At 38.2% G+C, this 18636-nt stretch overlaps 1 protein-coding gene across 1 annotated transcript; it reads right to left on the reverse strand.

Annotated features, from left to right (window-relative positions):
- Positions 1 to 6751: 6751 nt before the first annotated feature.
- On the reverse strand, positions 6752 to 7708 carry LOC123936330 (olfactory receptor 49-like). The gene has a single exon (XM_045996947.1). It carries the CDS (start codon positions 7694 to 7696, stop codon positions 6752 to 6754), a length of 945 nt encoding a protein of 314 aa, XP_045852903.1. The 5' UTR covers positions 7697 to 7708.
- Between the last annotated feature and the right edge of the window lie 10928 nt (positions 7709 to 18636).

The raw sequence follows: 18636 nt of genomic DNA on the forward strand, positions 1-18636 counted from the left end.
AAAGAAGACATTTAAATGACCAACAGATGCATGAAAAAAAATGCTCCACATCACTCAGCTTCAGGGAAATACAAATCAAAACCACAATGAGATATCACCTCACGCCACTAAGAATGACTAAAATGAACAACTCAGGAAACGACAGATGTTAATGAGCGTGTGAAATAAGGGGAACCCTCTGACATTGTTAGTGGGAATGCAAACTGGTGCGGCCACTAGGGTAAACAGTATGGAGTTTCCTCAAAAAGTTGAAAATAGAACTACCCTATGACCCAGCAATTACACTACTAGGTATTTATCCAAAGGATACAAAAACAGTGAATCAAAGTGTCACATGCACCCAAATGCTTACAGCAGTAATGTCCACAATAGCCAAAATACGTAGAGACCCCAGATGTCCATCGACAGATAAGTGGACAAAGAAGATGTGGCGCATATATATATATATACACACACACACACACACACACACACACACACACACACACACACACACAATGGAATATTACACAGCCATCAGAAAAGGAATCTTGAAAGTGCTTGGGTGGCTCATTCAGTTAAATGGCTGTTTTGGCTCAGGTCATGATCCCAGGGTCCTCGCATCAAGCTCCACATTGGGCCCCCTGATCAGCAGGGAGCTAGCTTCTGCCCTCAGCTCATGTTCTCTCTCTTTCTCTCTCAAATAAAGAAATAAAATCTTTAAAAAGGGGGGGGGGTTCTTTAAAAAAAATGAAACCTTACAATTTGCAATGATGTGGATAGAAGTAGAGGGTTATTATGCTAAGTGAAATAAGTCAGAGAAAGATAAATACCATATGGTTTCACTCATATGTGGAATTTAAGAAACAAAACAGATGAACATAAGGAAAGGGAAGGAAAAATAAAATAAGATATAAACAGAGAGGGAGGGCAACCACAAAAGACTCTTAACTATAGGAAACAACTGAAGGTTGCTGGAGGGCTGGTGGGTAGGGGGATGAGGTAATTGAGTGATAAACAATGAAGAGGGCACTTGATATAACTAATATAAAATGAGTGTTATATGCAGCTGATGAATCACTAAATTCTACCCCTGAAACTAATAATATAATATATGTTAACTAAATTGAATCAAAATAAAAAATTGAATAAAAAACAAACAAGATGTTAGTTTAAAAAAGAAAGATTAACAACAGAGGAAACACATGGCATTGGGGAAGATGTGGAGAGAATGGAATTGTCTTACACTGTTGGTGGGGTGCAAACCAAAGCATCTACCCTACCATCCAGCTACCATCCATCAATTACACAACTAGGGGTAATTACAAAGAATACAAAATAGTAATTTGAAGACACATGCACCCTGATGTTTATAGCAGCATCACCTACAACAACCAAGTTATGGAAAGAGCCAAATGTACATTGCCTGATGAATGCATAAAGAAGGCTTGCAACTTATAAACAAAGGAAATTTAATCAGCTATAAAAAGAATGAAATCATGCCATTTGCAATGACATGGAGAAAGCTAGAAAGTACTATACTATACCAAATAAGTCAGAGAATATACCATGTAATTTCACTAATATGTAGAATTTAGAAACAAAACAAATGATCATAGCAGAAAAGAGAAAGGCAAACCAAAACCCAGAGTCTTGACTATAGGGACCAAACTGATGGTTACCAGAGGGGATGTTGGGGGTACGTGAAATAGGTGATGGAGATTAAGAGTCACTTACTGCGATGAGCACAGGGTGTTGTCTGTAAGTGCAGAGTCACTAAATCGTACACCTGAAAATAATATTACATTGTATGTTAACTAACTGGAATATAAATAATCACTGAAGAAATTTTTAAAAATGTTTAACACAAATTTTTACTTTGCTTCTAGCCAAAACCTGAGGTTAGGTAGTCTCAAATACATTTTATGAAATGTAATTAGATCCTACTTGTCTTCATCGTCCTATTATAAAGTCCAGATTCCATCCAACTGACATTGAATAAGTATCAACATGACCTAAAAGATAATAGATGATTAGCTGTACACATTGTATTAACAAATTTGGAAAAAACAAGATCAGATTAGGAAAGTGGCCACAGACCCTGTTACAGGAATTGGAAGGAAGAATGGCTTAGGGATGTTGCAGTGGGAATGGAACACAAAGGGACCACAGTAGACTCTGAATCACTTGCACTGGACAAGCTTTGTGTTGCCTTCAACTAACTGGTCAACTTCCAAGAACACACAAGTCACCTTCTCCATAAAATATGGAGATTGAGCCAGATAATCTCAAGGATCCCCTTGAAAGTACTTATGGACCCATCAGCAAGATGCTGCAGGAACATGGAAATAATGTTCCGCCCTGAGAGTTGAACAACTGAAGGGTGTATGGAAGTGGTTGAGGTTCAGTAATGTTGGAATAAATCAAGGAATTGTGGTCAAACTACTGAAAAGAATGTGAACCTTGAAACATTTTAGTTACCATTAGATAATTTATTATACGTAACTAATTAAATGCAATTATATTACCTTGATGTAGACTATGCTGGTTGTGTGAACTGACCAATAGAAAAATGAAGACCAGAAATCTAAAACTGAGTCTATAAATCCAGATGATAGTTGCCAGCCCTAGATGGTACCCAGTGGGGGACATACCCTAATGTGGAGATTAATGTACTAGATTCTAGTACTTTAAAATGTTTATTGAGACAAATCCCCTAAGTTAATTGTATGTTAAAGGTACATGATTTTAAAATACTTCAATGAAGTATGATTGACATATACATAATTAGTGCATACAACTTAAATATTTGAATTTAAGTATATAGCCTTGAAGCCATCATCATTATCATTGCCATTAACCTATCTATCACCTCTATTTCTTCCTGTAATATTTGTTGTTGATTTTTTGCCCTAACAAGGTAGGTAAAAGCACTTAATTTATTCACTGTATTAGCAAAATTTTAAATAGGCAATAAAACATTGTAAACCGTAGGCCATATGATATACAGATCTCCAGAACTCATTAATTATGCATAACTGAAATTTGATCAATACCTTCCTATTTCCCCTTCCTCCCAACCCCTGACAACCACCATTCCACTCTCTGCTTCTATGTGTTTGATTAGATTCCACATATAAATGAGATCATGCAGCATTTGTCTTACCATGTTTGGCTTATTTTACTTAGAATAATATCCTACCTGGGGTGGGGGTGGGGGAAGTCCAGGGTGTCAGCCTGTGCTGTCCTCAGCTTGCCTTTTGCTCCCTCATCAGAAATTACCAGGATTCACCATGGTACTTCTTACTGTTTCCATGGTAACAACTTTGGAAATTAACAGCAGCCATGGCCATGATCTGTTAAGGACACAGTAACTAGAAGCTCAGACCTCTCAGGTATGAAGGTCTAAGTTACCCCAGAGAGCAAGCAAATGAAACTAGCAGTCATCTTGGCAAAAGGTGAAGAAAAACATACTAAATGAATGAACATAAGAATATGATGGAATATTTATTTGGCCTTCAAATCTGTATAACATAGTGTCTCTGATTAACAATATTTTATTGCATACTTAAAAATTTGTTAAGCGGATATATCATAAATGAAATGTTTTTACCTACCATGTAAGCATAAAAAATCAGCAATAAAGGGTCCAGGAAGAAATTTTTGGAGGTGATAGATAGGTTAATGGCATTGATAATGATGATGGTTTCAAGTGTGTATGCTTATCTCAAACACAGCAAGTGGTATACATTAAGTATCTATAGCTTTTTTTATGTCAATCATGTGCCAGAGAAGTGATTTGAAATTTATGATTGCAAATCTCTTCAACATAGAATTAGTTTAGGGAATTTGTCTCAATTAAACGTTTTATAGCATCTCATTGTAATGCATTAGTCTCCACATTAATTAGGGTTTTTCCTAAACTGAGTACCATCTATGGCTAGTAAAAATGAGCCTGGATTTAAGACTCAGTTTTGGATTTCTGGTCTTCATTTTTCTATTGGTCAATTCACTTTTTAGTCTATCTCAAGGTAATATGAAGTGCATTATTAGTTTAAGTATAATAAATTATTGTCCAATCATGACTAAAAACCTTGGGAGGCTCACTCTTTTCAGTAGTTTGACCACAATTTCTTGATTTATTCCTACATTACTGAACCTCAACCACTTCCATACATTCTTCAGTTGTTCATCTCTCAGGACGGAACATTATTTCCAAGTTCCTGCAGCATCTTGCTGCTGTATCCTTGAGTATTTTCAAGGGGACCCTAGAGATTACCTGGCTCAATCTCCATATTTTATGGAAAAGATGACTTGAGTGTTTTGGGAAGTTGAACAGATAGTTGAAGGCAACACAGAGCTTGTCCAGTGCAAGTGATTCAGAGTCTACTCTGGCCCATTTGCATTCCATTCCCACTGCTACTTCCCTAAGCCATCATTCTCTTTCTTCCAATTCCTGTAACACTGTCTATAGCCACTTCCTTACTCTGATCTTGGCTTTTCCCAACTCTTTTTGATACAATGTGTACAGCCAATCATCTGTGACTCTTAGGGCATGTTTGATACTTCCTCATTGTCAATAAGATGAAATCTGAACTTTGAAGATAGGGTCATCAAGGCCAATAGGATCTAACCATGGTGTAGAATGTGTTTTATAAAATGTAATTGAGATTATCTAACCTAGGGTATGGGTTAAAAGTAAGCAAAATAAAAAATTGTGGGTGTGTCCAGGTGGCTCAGTCAGTTAAGCAACTGACTCCTGATAATCAGCCCAGGTCATGATCACAGGGTCCTGGGTTTGAGGCCCTTGTTAGGCTCCATGCTCAGTGGGGAGTTTGCTTCAGGATTCTCCTTCCCCCTCCCTCTGTAACACACCATCCCCCTGCGCTCACATGCTTGTTTCTCTCTCTCTCTCTCTCTATCTCAGATAAACAAATCTTTTTTCAAAATGTGCTCATCTTTTTATGTTTTATATTTTATTAAGTTTTTATTTATATCTGGTCAGTTAACCTATGCCATAATTTAGCTTCAGGTGTACAATTTACTGATTCAACACTTACATACAACACCTTGTGCTCATCACGACAAGTGTCTTCCTATATCCCCATCACCTATTTTACCCAACCCCCATCTTCCTTCTTCCTTCTAGTAGACATCAGTTTGTTCTCTAGAGTTAACAGTCTGTTTTTTGGTTCACCCATCTCTTTTTTGTCCCCCATTCCTATTTACTTTATTTCTTAGAATCCATATGAATGAAATCATATGGTATTTGTCTTTCTCTGACTTATTATGCTTAGCATAACACACTCTAGCTCTATCCTCATTGGTGCAAATGGCAAGATTTCATTCTCTTTGTGGCTGAGTATTAGTCCATTGTGTGTATGTATGTGTGTATATATGCCACATCTTCTTTATTTATTCATTAGTTCATGAACGTCATTCATGGCTCTTTCCATAATTTGGCTATTCTTGATAATGTTGCTATAACATCGGGGTATAGGTATCCCTTCGAATTACTACTTTTGTATTCTTTGGTTAAATGCCTAGTAGTGCAATTGCTGGATTGTAGAGTAGTTCTATTTTTAACTTTTTAGGAACCCATATACTGTTCAACAGAGTGGTTGCACCAGTTTGCATTCCCACCAACAGCATAAGAGTGTTTCCCTTTTTCCACATCCTTGACAGTGACTATTGTTTCTTATGTTGTCAATCTTTTTAGAGATGTTCCTTCTGGGGAAAAAAAAAAGAAAAGACGCATTCTAGCTAGAAAATAGGTGCAAAGAGTATACAAAGTTTAAGGATTGAGATCATGGAATATTGGTTTTCAAATATGTTATCAAACACAAAATAACTCTAATAACACAAGTCAACCAGGAGAGATGTTTTATTTTCATTAGTAAAGTGAAGAAGATAAGCAAATAACTTAGATTCTTTCAACTCAAAACTCTGTAAGAAATTATAGAAATACACATAAGGGCTCCCTTCCACTGATATACACAAACATCTGTGGTAATAGCTTTAGGATAGGAACCAATCATAAGTATGCATTATGTATCTGAGAGGCTGGAGCTAGAAAAAAAATTAAGAAATAGGAGCATTGCTCAGACATGGGCTGCTATGGTCATTCCTTCTCCTTAGAGAATGCTCTAAGGCTGAGAACAATTCTGTTTCTCTCCTGCAAGGGATAGATGCATACATATGTAGCCAAGCTAGGGCCAAGATCAGCGTTTATGAGCACACCCCATGAAAACCATATATATTTGAAGGTGAAGAGTACTATGACCATTAATTTCTTGGTGTAGGCATGGAGGGAATGTGGACACAAACACTGGTACTATTTCCATTATTTCATACATTCCAGAAACTAATGTACAACTTTCTATCATTTAGGTATCTAAATGCCTTTTGGGAAATATTTATTAATTCTGTTCAGCCATGTTCATAGGTAGAGAGAAGTGAAAAGAGTCTATAAGTTACTAAATTTGGGAAATTTCTAGCATATGGTTTATATCAGATGGAAAAATTTATATTCAGTAAAGGATTTTTCACTTAATCAGTTGTCATCAGTATGTAGAATATTTAGGGAGACGATAGTTATGCACATCAAGGTAAAATGTAGCCTTGATGAAACAGTTTTCCATTTTGGTAGGAATGTGCAGAGTTCAGTGAGGTCTGTCAGAGGCCCTGCACTACAACTCTGCAGATGCTATGTTGGCCAGAATGAGGACACAGTTTTCTCTGAAGCAGACCCTCCAGGGTCCGGTGATTTTTTTTATTTTGATATTTTCATTCTGCACATCGTGCCCCTCAGAGCCTGGTGGACCTGCTTGTTCCGCAGAGTATAGATGACAGGGTTCAGCAGCGGGGTCACCACCATGTTCACAAGGGCAGCCTCCCTGTTGGAGTCCAGCCTGTTCATTTGCTTTGGTTTCACATATATAAACACACAGCTGCTGTACATCAGAGAGAGAACTACGAGGTGAGAGGAACAGGTGGAGAAAGCTTTCTGTTTCTCCTTGGCTGATGGGAGTCGCAGGACTGTGATGACTATGTTGCTGTATGCAATGATGGTTATGATAAGGGATGTCAACAGGATAAAGGAAGTGAGGACAAAAGCCAACATTTCAGTGGAGCTGGTGTCAGAGCAGGAGAGATGAATCAGGGGGCCAAGATCACAGAAAAAGTGGGGGATAACAAGGGGGCCGCAGAAGGATAACTGGGAAACCTTCACTGCAAGACCAGTGATGAGCGGGAAGGCCAAAGCAAAACAGGCAGTGACCACGAGGAAGCAAGTCTTCAGGTTCATGATGGTCGGGTAATGTAGAGGCTTGCAAATGGCCACATACCGATCCAGAGACATCACCGCTATGAGAAGGAAACCTGTTGCTCCCAGAAATACAGTAATAAAGGCTTGTATGAAACAGGCATAAAAGGAAATGGCTTGCCTGCCTAAGAGAAAGATGACCAGTAACTTGGGAATAACAGCACTTATGACACCACACTCCAAGAAGGAGAAAGTGCTGAGGAACAAGTACATTGGTGTATGGAGCCGGGAGTCAGCGCAGGTGATGGTGACTATGACCGCATTGCCTGCAATGGATGCCAGGTACGCCAACAGGTGCACCAGGAAGAGGACCTTTCCCAGGTGCTGGATGGCAGGAAACCCCTCCAAGGTGAATTCCTGGACAGTTGTCCCATTCCCCATTTCCATGGACATTTCATTCTATAACAGGATCACTGCTGGTCTTAACCTAAAATCACCATGCACAAAGGTTTTAGAGGAGCATGACTAAGTTATTTGATTATTCAAAAGGGTAGCAGGGCTGATAGTAAAGTGGTTTAGTTAAGTTAGTTGGTTCTGGAGTCAGTAGGGCCTGAGTTCAATACCATTTCAATACTGTGTTTTAACTCCTGAGAGATGTGGCATCTTTGGAAAGTTAGTTGCCTTTGTGAACTTCATTTTCACCCTCTGGAGAATGAAGATGATGGGATCTAACTGTTCATGTTCTTGTTAGAATAAGATAAAGCATGTAACTCACTTGGCATTTGATGCCAGTGTTTCCTACATGTTCCTCAAAGTCTAACTGTAATGTTATGATCGTTAATGTAATGCTTATATAGGATATCATAAGTAGGTAGAGTCATTGATATTTTCATAGTTATATAACATTATATGGTTTTTAATAATACTATCAATTTCTAAGTAATCATAATAGTAATGTTAGTTATAATATTCCTTTTGAATATTCTCTTTAATAATGCAACACATTCTATGGTACAAGTTGTCATCATCATTGTATATTGAGGACTTAAGCTTGGTTCTATGCTAGTCACTGATATTCAGTATTTCTATTTCTTGTAACAATAATCATGAGCCCCTTTTCTACAGAAGCAGAAACTGAGCCTTAGCTCCAGAAATTTTAGGTCACATGGCTGGGACCTTAGCCCAAATCCAGAGCCCCTGCTGTTTACAATACGGTGATAAAATATTTTTAAACAGGATGAAATTTATCGTTGATGATTTCTCAACCTTAAGTGAAGATTGCACTAACAGAATTACTCATCTTAATTCTTTCTATCCAAACTTAGTATCACTGATGAGTTATTGGTCTGTGGAATGACATGAGGCTTAGAGAGGATCTAGTTTAGCACAAGTATTTTAGAGAAGAGACTGGAGACCAGAGGACATTAGGGGCTGCCTAACAACATGACATAATTTTAAAGTTAGGATTTACCATCCCTGTGCCCCTTCCAGGATTCATGCTGTCTTGTGAGGGAGGTGAGAATGACAACAATTCATAGCATTAATCCACTTAGAGGCACTCATGCACTCATTCTTACATAAGTCCTCTCAATGAGTAACTTCTCTCATGATGCTGTTTGGCTGTAGCATCTCAATGCTAGGTTAAAGGTCAGCTATGTGGGATGTGTCTCTCTCACTAACCCACCCTGGGCCCAGCCCTCTGAAGGGCTGCTCATGAAATCAAACTCCTCACCACTGAGTGGCACAGCCTGAAGGAGCCTCTCCCGTTTCTCTTGACCCCAGTAAGTCCACCAAGTCACCAGGACACCAAGGCCAGACACCCACAGGCATCACCTCATGGGGGGCAGTACTTCCTCCTCTTGCAGCTGTTGTCTTCTAAGAAATCAAGAGCTTGCTCTAGGCTGAGGGGAAAGGAGAAGAGAAGGAAACTAACTTGTCACAGCCTGTTGTCCCAGAGTGGAGCCATCATAACATTACAATTAGACTTTGAGGAACACGTAGGAAACACTGGAATCGTATGCCAAGTGAGTTACATGCTTTATCTTATTCTAACAAGAACATGAACAGTTAGATCCCATCATCTTCATTCTCCAGAGGGTGAAACTGAAGTTCACAAAGGCAACTAACTTTCCAAAGATGCCCCATCTCTCAGGAGTTAAAACACAGTATTGATATGGTATTGACAGCATCTCATGCTGTCAGTGCTCTGAACGACAAAGTCCTGCTTCCATGGCACTGAATGTTTCATAGCACAGCAAGGCTACATGGCAGCCTGGACCACTGAAACCCCAGAAAGGAACAGACAAATTTAAGCAAACACATTTCACTGCCCCCAGTCCTGAGCTACATCCGGACTCTCAGATGACATAGTGTTCTGATGAGTCATCTGGCTGTACCTCACCCAGTGGGTAGAAGCCCACCTAGCAAGAAACATTGCTGTCCACCTTTGTATACCAGTTAAGGAGAACAGGGAGCTTCATTCATGTGCAGCCCTACGTGCTGCTGAGACAAGGGTCCTGCTGCAGTGTTGCATGTCATGGACCCACCTGCTCCAAGACACCTTGCACTGCACCATGCTCCTCTGTCACATCCTTACCTTTCCACGTGGAGAAGCAACCTTGTTCTGCTGAATCAATGAGAAACTGCTGATATATAAGTCTGAAGCTCTATGATATTTTTCCCAGAAGACTGTTTGGTCACCAAACATAATGGACTCAACCAGGGAGCAGAGAATGCAGGCCCCCAAATTTTTGTGATGATGAAGAGACAGGGTCAGAAAGTAAAAGCACAGCTGGTCTCTGGGGGCAGCTAATTGGTCACTGTTGAGAACAAGTTATTGGTACAATCCTTATATTTATCTCCCATTGTCCGTGGTGACACTGACTCCCAGAGGTCCACACTGCTCTCTGCCAAGGTTTTTTCATGGAAATTATATGTCAATTTCCCAAGGGTTTCTAAAAACCCAACTGGAATGTTGCTACTGTTTTGAGGTAAAAGTCCAGACTACAGTTTTCTATATGTGATGTACGCACTGACATCAGAGCATAGTTGTTGAAAGAACAAATATTTACATTTGAAAGAGCTGGATTAGATCTTGCTTTCATGAGACTTTTTGGGAAGATACTGAGGAAGTCCACCTTTCTTGGTCACTCATTCTTCATGCCTCCACCAAGGTTATAATTCTTTCATTGCATAATTGTACGTGAAGAATATTTTCTTTGTGATCCCCAATCTCTTTGAAAAAGGAAAGCACACTTTTTTTTCCTCTGAATGGAGTAAACAGGAATGCTAGGTGGTTTCTGTAACATCACTAACCAGGAAGGCCCCTCTCTTTTTTTTAAATGAACCTGGGAAATGGATCCCCAGGTTTTTTCCTGATGCAGAAAAGGAAAAGATGTGGAGAATCTGTGTCCATAGCAACCACTGGCTTGAAGAAGTTCTTCTTCTCCTCAGTATCTCTGCTGGGCTTCTATGGCAGGAGTGAGCTACTATTCTGTGGTCTGGCTTCCACTGAAAGCCAGAGAAGGGGACTAAACTCCAATTTCTTTATAAACTCCAGGTTTGTAGTCAACCCTGAGGCATGTGGTAGCGGAAATTTGTTCTGCCTGAATCTGCCCTCATCAGAATTGATGTTACATCAAGGTCAACACAAATATTATAGAAACTTTCACAAGTGTTTACACGGGTCTTACCTTCCCATGAATAGACAAAATCATTTTTATAACATTTGTCCTTCTACCACTCTGCTTTCAGTTCAAGCCAAACCGGGACCTCATGGTCATATTCTAAGTTGAAGCGAGGGAAAATAAAGAATAATGGTAAATGAGTTACAGAAGTTACAGCAATGTGAGACTGTACATTTTAATGCTCAGATAAAGGCTCATTTGCATGGGGTTTTAATTTTATTCAGTGCCAGCTTCATGGTGCAGAAATACCTATCACACCTGAATGAGTCCCAATGCCAAGTTCATGGTGAGAAGGTGGGAGGAGAGGGACTCTACATGGTTTGATGGAAAGGCTTACAAAGTAGACAGTCAAAGAAATGGGCTGAAGTAACTCTACACTGCATCTAGCATAAGCAGTGGTGAGCTGGCGCCAAGATTTGCTTCAAATTTTCCTTGGCCTGTAGTTTCTCTTTCTTGCATCTTGCCTTCATGGTTCACCAATACCTAGGATTTATTTTTTTTCTTTTTTTTTGGCTGTGGTTTTAATAGTTTATTTTTGCTTTTTTTTCCCTTGGTACAGAGACATATCTAGAAAGAAATTGCTATGGTCAATGTCTAAGGGGGTACTGCCTATGCTCTCCTGGGATTGTGTTGCTTTCTTGTCTCATACTCAGGTTTTTCAACCCTTTTGAATTTATTTTTGTGTATGGTGAAATAAAGTGGTCCACTTTCATTCTTTTCATGTTGCTGCCCAATCTTCCCAACACCCTTTGTTGAAGGGACTGTCTTTTCCCTTTGGATATTCTTTCCTGCTTTGTTGAAGATTAATTGACCATATAGCTGTGGGTTCATTTCTGGGTTTTCTATTCTGTTCCCTTCATCTAGGTCTCTACTTTTGTGACAGTACCACACCGTTTTAATCACTACAGCTTTGTAATAGGATTCAAAGTTTAGAATTCTGATGGCTCTGGCTTTGCTTTTCTTTTTCATGATTGCTTTGACCATTTGTGTTCTTTTGTGTTTCCATACAAATTTTAGGATTATTTGTTCTAGCTCTGTAAAAAATGCTGTTGGTATTTTGATAGGGATTGCATTTAATATGTAGATTGCTTTGGGTATTATAGATATTTTAAGAATATTTGTTCTTCTGATTCATGAGCATGGAATGACTTTCCATTTCTTTGTATCTTCTTCAATTTCTTTCATCAGTGTTTTTTTAAAAAAAGATTTTATTTATTTATTTATTTGACAGAGATCACAGGTAGGCAGAGAGGCAGGCAGAGAGAAGAAGGGAAGCAGGCTCCCCACTGAGCAGAGAGCCTGATGCGGGGCTCGATCCCAGGACCCTGGGATCATGACCTGAGCCGAAGGCAGAGGCTTTAACCCACTGAGCCACCCAGACGCCCCCATCAGTGTTTTGTAGTTTTCAGAGTACAAGTCTTTCACTACTTTGGTTAGGATTATACCTAGGTATCTTATTGTTTTTGGCAAAGCTGTAAATGGGATTGGTTCCTTGCTATCTATTTCTGCTGCTTATTATTGTTGTGTAGAAATGCCACAGATTTCTGTACATTGATTTTGTATTCTGTGACTTGACTGAATTTGTGTATCAGTTCTAGCAATTTTGGGGTGGGGTCTTTAGGGTTTTCTGTATAGAATATCATGTCACTTGCAAATAGTGAAAGTTTGGCTTTCTTGTCAATATGGATGCCTTTTATTTCTTTTTGTTGTCTGATTGCTGAGGACTTCCAGTACTATGTTAAATAACAGTAGTGAGAGTGGACATGCTTGTCTTGCTCTTACCCGTAGAGGAAAAATCTGTCATTTTTTCTCATTGAAGATGATATTATCAATTGGTTTTTCATATATGACCTTTATAATGCTGATGTATATTTACCTTTAAACCAACATCTTGAGAGTTTTTCATCACAAATGGATGTTGTACTTTGTCAAATGCTTTTCCTGCATCTACTGAGAGGATCATAAAATTCTTACCGTTTCTTTTATTAATTTGGTGAATCACATTGATTGATTTTTGAATATTGAACCACTCTTGCAGCCCCGGAATAATTGCCACATGATCATGGTGAATGCTTCTTTTAAAGTACTATTGGATTGGGTTTGCAGTATTTTACTGAGAACTTTTTTTATTATGTTTAGTTAGCTGATATATAGTATTTTTAACCTCTATGTTCAAAAAGGATATTGGCCTATAGTTCTCTTTTTTAATGGAGTCTTTGTCTAGTCTTGGTATCAGGGTAATATTGGCCTCATGGAATGAATTTAGATGTTTTCCTTATTTTTTTGTAGAATATTTTGAGAAGAATATGTATTAACTCTTCCTTAAATATTTGGTAGAATTTGCCTGTCGAGCCATCTGGCCCTTATCACCCTTCAAATACCCCAGAAAGGCTGCTGTGGGAGGCTCCAACTCAGAACCCCATTTTTAAAAAATAGCTCCAAAAACAAAGGTGGAGGAGAGCCTGTTTCCCCTCACCAAAAAACAGGGAGAAGAATGACCTAATAACAGAATTTTTGTCAATACCAACACTACTCCAGCCAAATAACAACACAAAAGTGATACCTTCTTCTAGTAGTTGAGCAGGGATTTTATCTTGCCTACCCATTCATGATAAAAAATTAAAATAAGGGGCACCTGGGTGGCTCAGTGGGTTAAAGCCTCTGTCTTTGGCTCAGGTCATGATCCCAGGGTTCTGGGATCAAGCCCCGCATCAGACTGTCTGTTCAGCAGAGAGCCGGCTTCCTCCTCTCTCTCTCTGCCTGCCTCTCTGCCTACTTGTGATGCCTCTCTGTCAAATAAATGAATAAAAAATCTTTAAAATTTTTTTTATTTTTTTATTTCTTTTGAGCATAACAGAATTCATTGTTTTTGCACCACACCCAGTGCTCCATGCAATACATGCCCTCCTTAATACCCACAACCTGGCTCCACCAACCTCCCAACCCATGCAACTTCAAATCCCTCATATTGTTTTCAGAGTCCATAGTCTCTCATGGTTCACCTCCCACTCCAATTTCCCTCAACTCCCACCTCCTTTCCATCTCCCTATGTCCTCCATGTTATTTGTTATCCTCCACAAATATGTGAAACCATATGATTCTCAACTCTCTCTTCTTGACTTATTTCACTCAGCATAATCTCTTCCAGTCCCGTCCATGTTGCTACAAAAGTTGGGTATTCATCCTTTCTGATGGAGGCATAATACTCCATCGTGTATATTGACCACATCTTCCTTATCCATTCATCTGTTGAAGGGTATCTTGGTTCTTTCCACAGATTGGCGACCGTCGCCATTGCTGCTATAAACATTGTATCTTTGGGTTAAATACCCAATAGTGCAATTGCAGGGTCATACAGAAGCTCTATTTTTAATTTCTTGAGGAGATTCTTGTTCTCCAAAGTGGCTACACCAACTTGCATTCCCACCAACAGTGTAAGAGGGTTCCCCTTTCTCCACATCCTCTCCAACACATGTTGTTTCCTGTCTTGCTAATTTTGGCCATTCTCACTGGTATAAGGTGGTATCTCAATGTGGTTTTAATTTGATCTCCCTGATGGCTAGTGATGATGAACATTTTTTCATGTGTCTGATAGTCATTTGTATGTCTTCATTGGAGAAGTGTCTGTTCATATCTTCTGCCCATTTTTTGAAATGATTATCTGTTTTGTGTGTGTTGAGTTTGAGAAGTTCTTATAGATCCTGGATATCATGATTCTTTATATGGAAAACCCAAAAGAGTCCACCCACAAACTACTAGAACTCATACAGCAATTCAGTAACGTGGCAGGATACAAAGTCAATGTACAGAAATCAGTGGCTTTCTTATACACCAACAATGAAAATACAGAAAGGGAAATTAGAGAATCGATTCCATTTACTATGGCACCAAGAACCATAAGATACCTGGGAATAAACCTAACGAAAGAGGTAAAGGATCTGTACTCGAGGAACTACAGAACACTCATGAAAGATATTGAAGAAGACACAAAAAGATGGAAGACCATTCCACGCTCTAGGATTGGAAGAATAAACATTGTTAAAACGTCTATACTGCCTAGAGCAATCTATACTTTTAATGCCATTCCAGTCAAAATTCCACCAGTATTTTTCAAGAGCTGGACCAAATAATCTTAAAATTTGTATGGAATCAGAAGGGACCCCGAATTGCTAAGGGAATGTTGAAAAACAAAAATAAAACTGGCGGCATCACATTACCTGATTTCAAGCTTTACTACAAAGCTGTGATCACCAAGACAGCATGGTACTGGCATAAAAACAGACACATAGACCAGTGGAACAGAGTGGTGAACCCTCAATGCTATGGTCAAATAATCTTCGACAAAGCAGGAAAAAATACACAGTGGAAAAAAGACAGTCTCTTCAATAAATGGTGCTGGAAAAACTGGACAGCGATATGTAGAAGAATGAAACTCGACCATTCTCTTACACCGTACGCAAAGATAAATGGATAAAAGACGTCAACGTGAGACAGGAATCCATCAGAATCCTAGAGGAGAACATAGGCAGTAACCTCTTCGATATCAGCCACAGCAACTTCTTTCAAAATATGTCTCCAAAGGCAAAGAAAACGAAAGCAAAAATGAACTTTTGGGACTTCAAGATCAAAACCTTCTGCACAGCAAAGGAAACAGTCAACAAAATAAAGAGGAAACCCATGGAATGGGAGAAGATATTTGCACATGACAGTAAAGCCAAAAGTTTGATATCCAGGATCTAAAAAAAATTTTTTTTAAAAACAAAAATAAATCTCAATAAGCTAGGAGTAGAGGGGAACTACCTCAACTTGATAAAGAGTATCTGTAAAAGACTTAGAAGTAAGACTTCTTAGAGGTAACATCATACTTAATGCCAAAAGACTGAATGTTTCCCCTAAAAGATAAAGAAAAAGACAACTCTGGAAGTTTGGCCTCTGCAATAAGGCAAGAAAAAGAAATAAAATGCATGTAGATTTGAAAGGAAGACATAAAACCATCCCTATTGGCAGATGATATAAAAATTTAGAAAGCCCCAAACTACAAAAGTAGTCCCAGAATTAATAAGTCATTACAGTAAGGTCATAGGTTACAAAATCAACACCCAAAAAAATAACATTTTTATTTTTATATACTAATACATTTATTTATTTATTTATTCATTTAGATACTAACACATTTTTATATACTAACTATAAACTTGTGGAAACATAAATTAAAAATACATTTCCACTCGCAGTAACTCCAAAGGAATGGTGATAAAACAATTGGACATTTACATGCAAAAATAAAAAGAGAGGAAGAGAAGAAAAAGGAAACCTCAATCTAAGTCTGACAACTTAAAATAAAACAAACAACAAAACTAACTCAAAATGGATCTCAGACAAACATAAAACACAAACAATTTTTAGAAAAAAATAGGAAATCTGCAGGATCTAGGGTTAGGCAAAGACTTCTTAGACTTGACACCAAAAGTGTGATCCATAAAAGAAAAATTCAAAATTAGACTTCATCAAAATTTTAAAACTTTTGTTCTGTGAAAGTATATGAAAATAGGATAAAAAGACAAGCTACACACTGGGGAAAAATATTTGCAATCCACATTCATGACAAAAGAATTTTTATATAACTTTTATATATTCCTTTATATATCTGGAATATATAAAGATCTTTTAAAACTCAAGAGTAAAAATATTAATAATAATAGTAAACCAATAGGAATATGGGCAAAGGACATAAACAGACACTTCACCTAAAAGGTATACAAATGCCATTTAAGCAAGTGAAAGACATTCAACATCATCAGTAATCAGGGAAATGCAAATTAAAACAACAAACAAATGTTAGTACACACTTAACAGAATGGCTGAAGACATAGTGATAAGACCAAATATTTTTGAGGATGCAGAGAAACTCATCCACCTATATACTGCTCGTGGGAATATAAACTGGTACAAGCACTCTCAAAAACTATTTGACAGTTTCTTACAAAACTAAATATACAACTACCATACAACCCAGCAATTGCACCTTTGAGTGTTTATCCCAAAGAAATGAAAAACTGTGTTCACACAAAAACCTGTACACAAACATGAATGTTCATGGCAGCTTTACTGGTATAAGCCTCAACTGAAATTAGCCCATATGTCCTTCAAAAGGTGAATAAAAATATCATACCATCCACACCATTGCCTACTATTCAGCAATAAAAAGGAATGCAATATTGGCATGTGCAATAGTTTAGATGAACCTCAAGGGAATCGTGAAGAGTTTTAAAAAAAAGATTCAAAAGGTTACATATCATATGATTCCATTTGTATAACAGTTTTACAATGAGAACATTTTAGAAACTGAGGATGTGAGATGCCTGGCTAGCTCAGTTGGTAGAGCATGTGGCACTTGATCTCCAGGTAGTGAGATCAAGCCCCACATTAAGCACAGAGCTTATTTTAAAATGAAAGAAAAGAAGGAAACTGAAGACATTGCTTAGAGGTGGGAGGGTAAAGTAAGTGTAGCTTTTAAAATGCAATGGGAGGGATCCTTGGGGTGTTGGCAATGTCCAGTATCTTGACTGTGATGGTAGATACATGAACCAAGACAATGTGATAAAATTGTACAAGAGGTAAACACACACACACACACACACACACATGAGTATAAGTAATATTGGAGAAATCTGAAAATGATTGGTGGATTGCATTAGTCAATATCCTGATTGTGACATTAAACTATAATTTTGCAAAATGTTATCATTGCAGGAAAATGAGCAATGTACACCGATCTTCCTATTTCTTATAACTCCATGTGAATCTACAGTTCTTTCAATAAAAATTTCAATTAAAGAAGAAAAGGGTAGTTTGGGAGGTTTGAGTGATGGTGTTTCATATGGACATTGGGGAGGGTATATGCTATCGTGAGTGCTGTGAAGTGTGTAAACCTGGCGATTCACAGACCTGTACCCCTGGAGTTAAAAATACATTATATGTTTATTAAAAAAAAATTTTTTTTTAAATTTTAAAAAAAAAGTAGTACATTCCCTGATTTTTCAAAAAATGGATATTTAATTTCTAATTGTAGTGAAATGAAAATAGTAATGCTAAAGGCTCATGAAAATGCAAAGACACTGGGTCACTCATGCATTGCTAATCGGAATGTAAAATGGTATAATCACTCTGGAAAACAGTTTGTCAGATTCTTGTAAAATTAAATGTGTGATTACCATACAACCCAGCCGTTGTGTTCTTAGACATTTGCCACAGGAAAGTGAAATCTTATATTCATACAAACGCCTATACATGAATGTTTAGAGATGTTTTATTTGTAACAGCTAAAAACTAGAAATGGGACACCAGAAAGATAACAGGATAGAAGACCTCTGACTCTTCCCCCTCTTCCAACAGACACCCTGAATAAACAGCTACTCACAGATAAATTCCCTCTGAAAGATATTCAGAAACTAGCTGAGATACTCCCACAATACCAGGCAACTGAGAAAAGAGTCACATCAAAATAGGTGGGAAAAGATGAGACACACTCACCATAAACTCCACCCCACATAGCACCTTACAATTAGGTGAGAACCCCTAACCCCCAGCTTTTCCCAGAAGAGGAAAGGGCTTACACCACACATCTAGGGCCTCAACTTATAGGGCTGACAACCAAAGGATTGGCTCCTAACTTGCCTGTTTCTAGGAGCTGAGAGGCCCATCATA

This window comes from Meles meles, unplaced genomic scaffold (genome assembly GCF_922984935.1).
Source record: "Meles meles unplaced genomic scaffold, mMelMel3.1 paternal haplotype, whole genome shotgun sequence".
Taxonomy (NCBI): Eukaryota; Metazoa; Chordata; class Mammalia; order Carnivora; family Mustelidae; genus Meles; species Meles meles.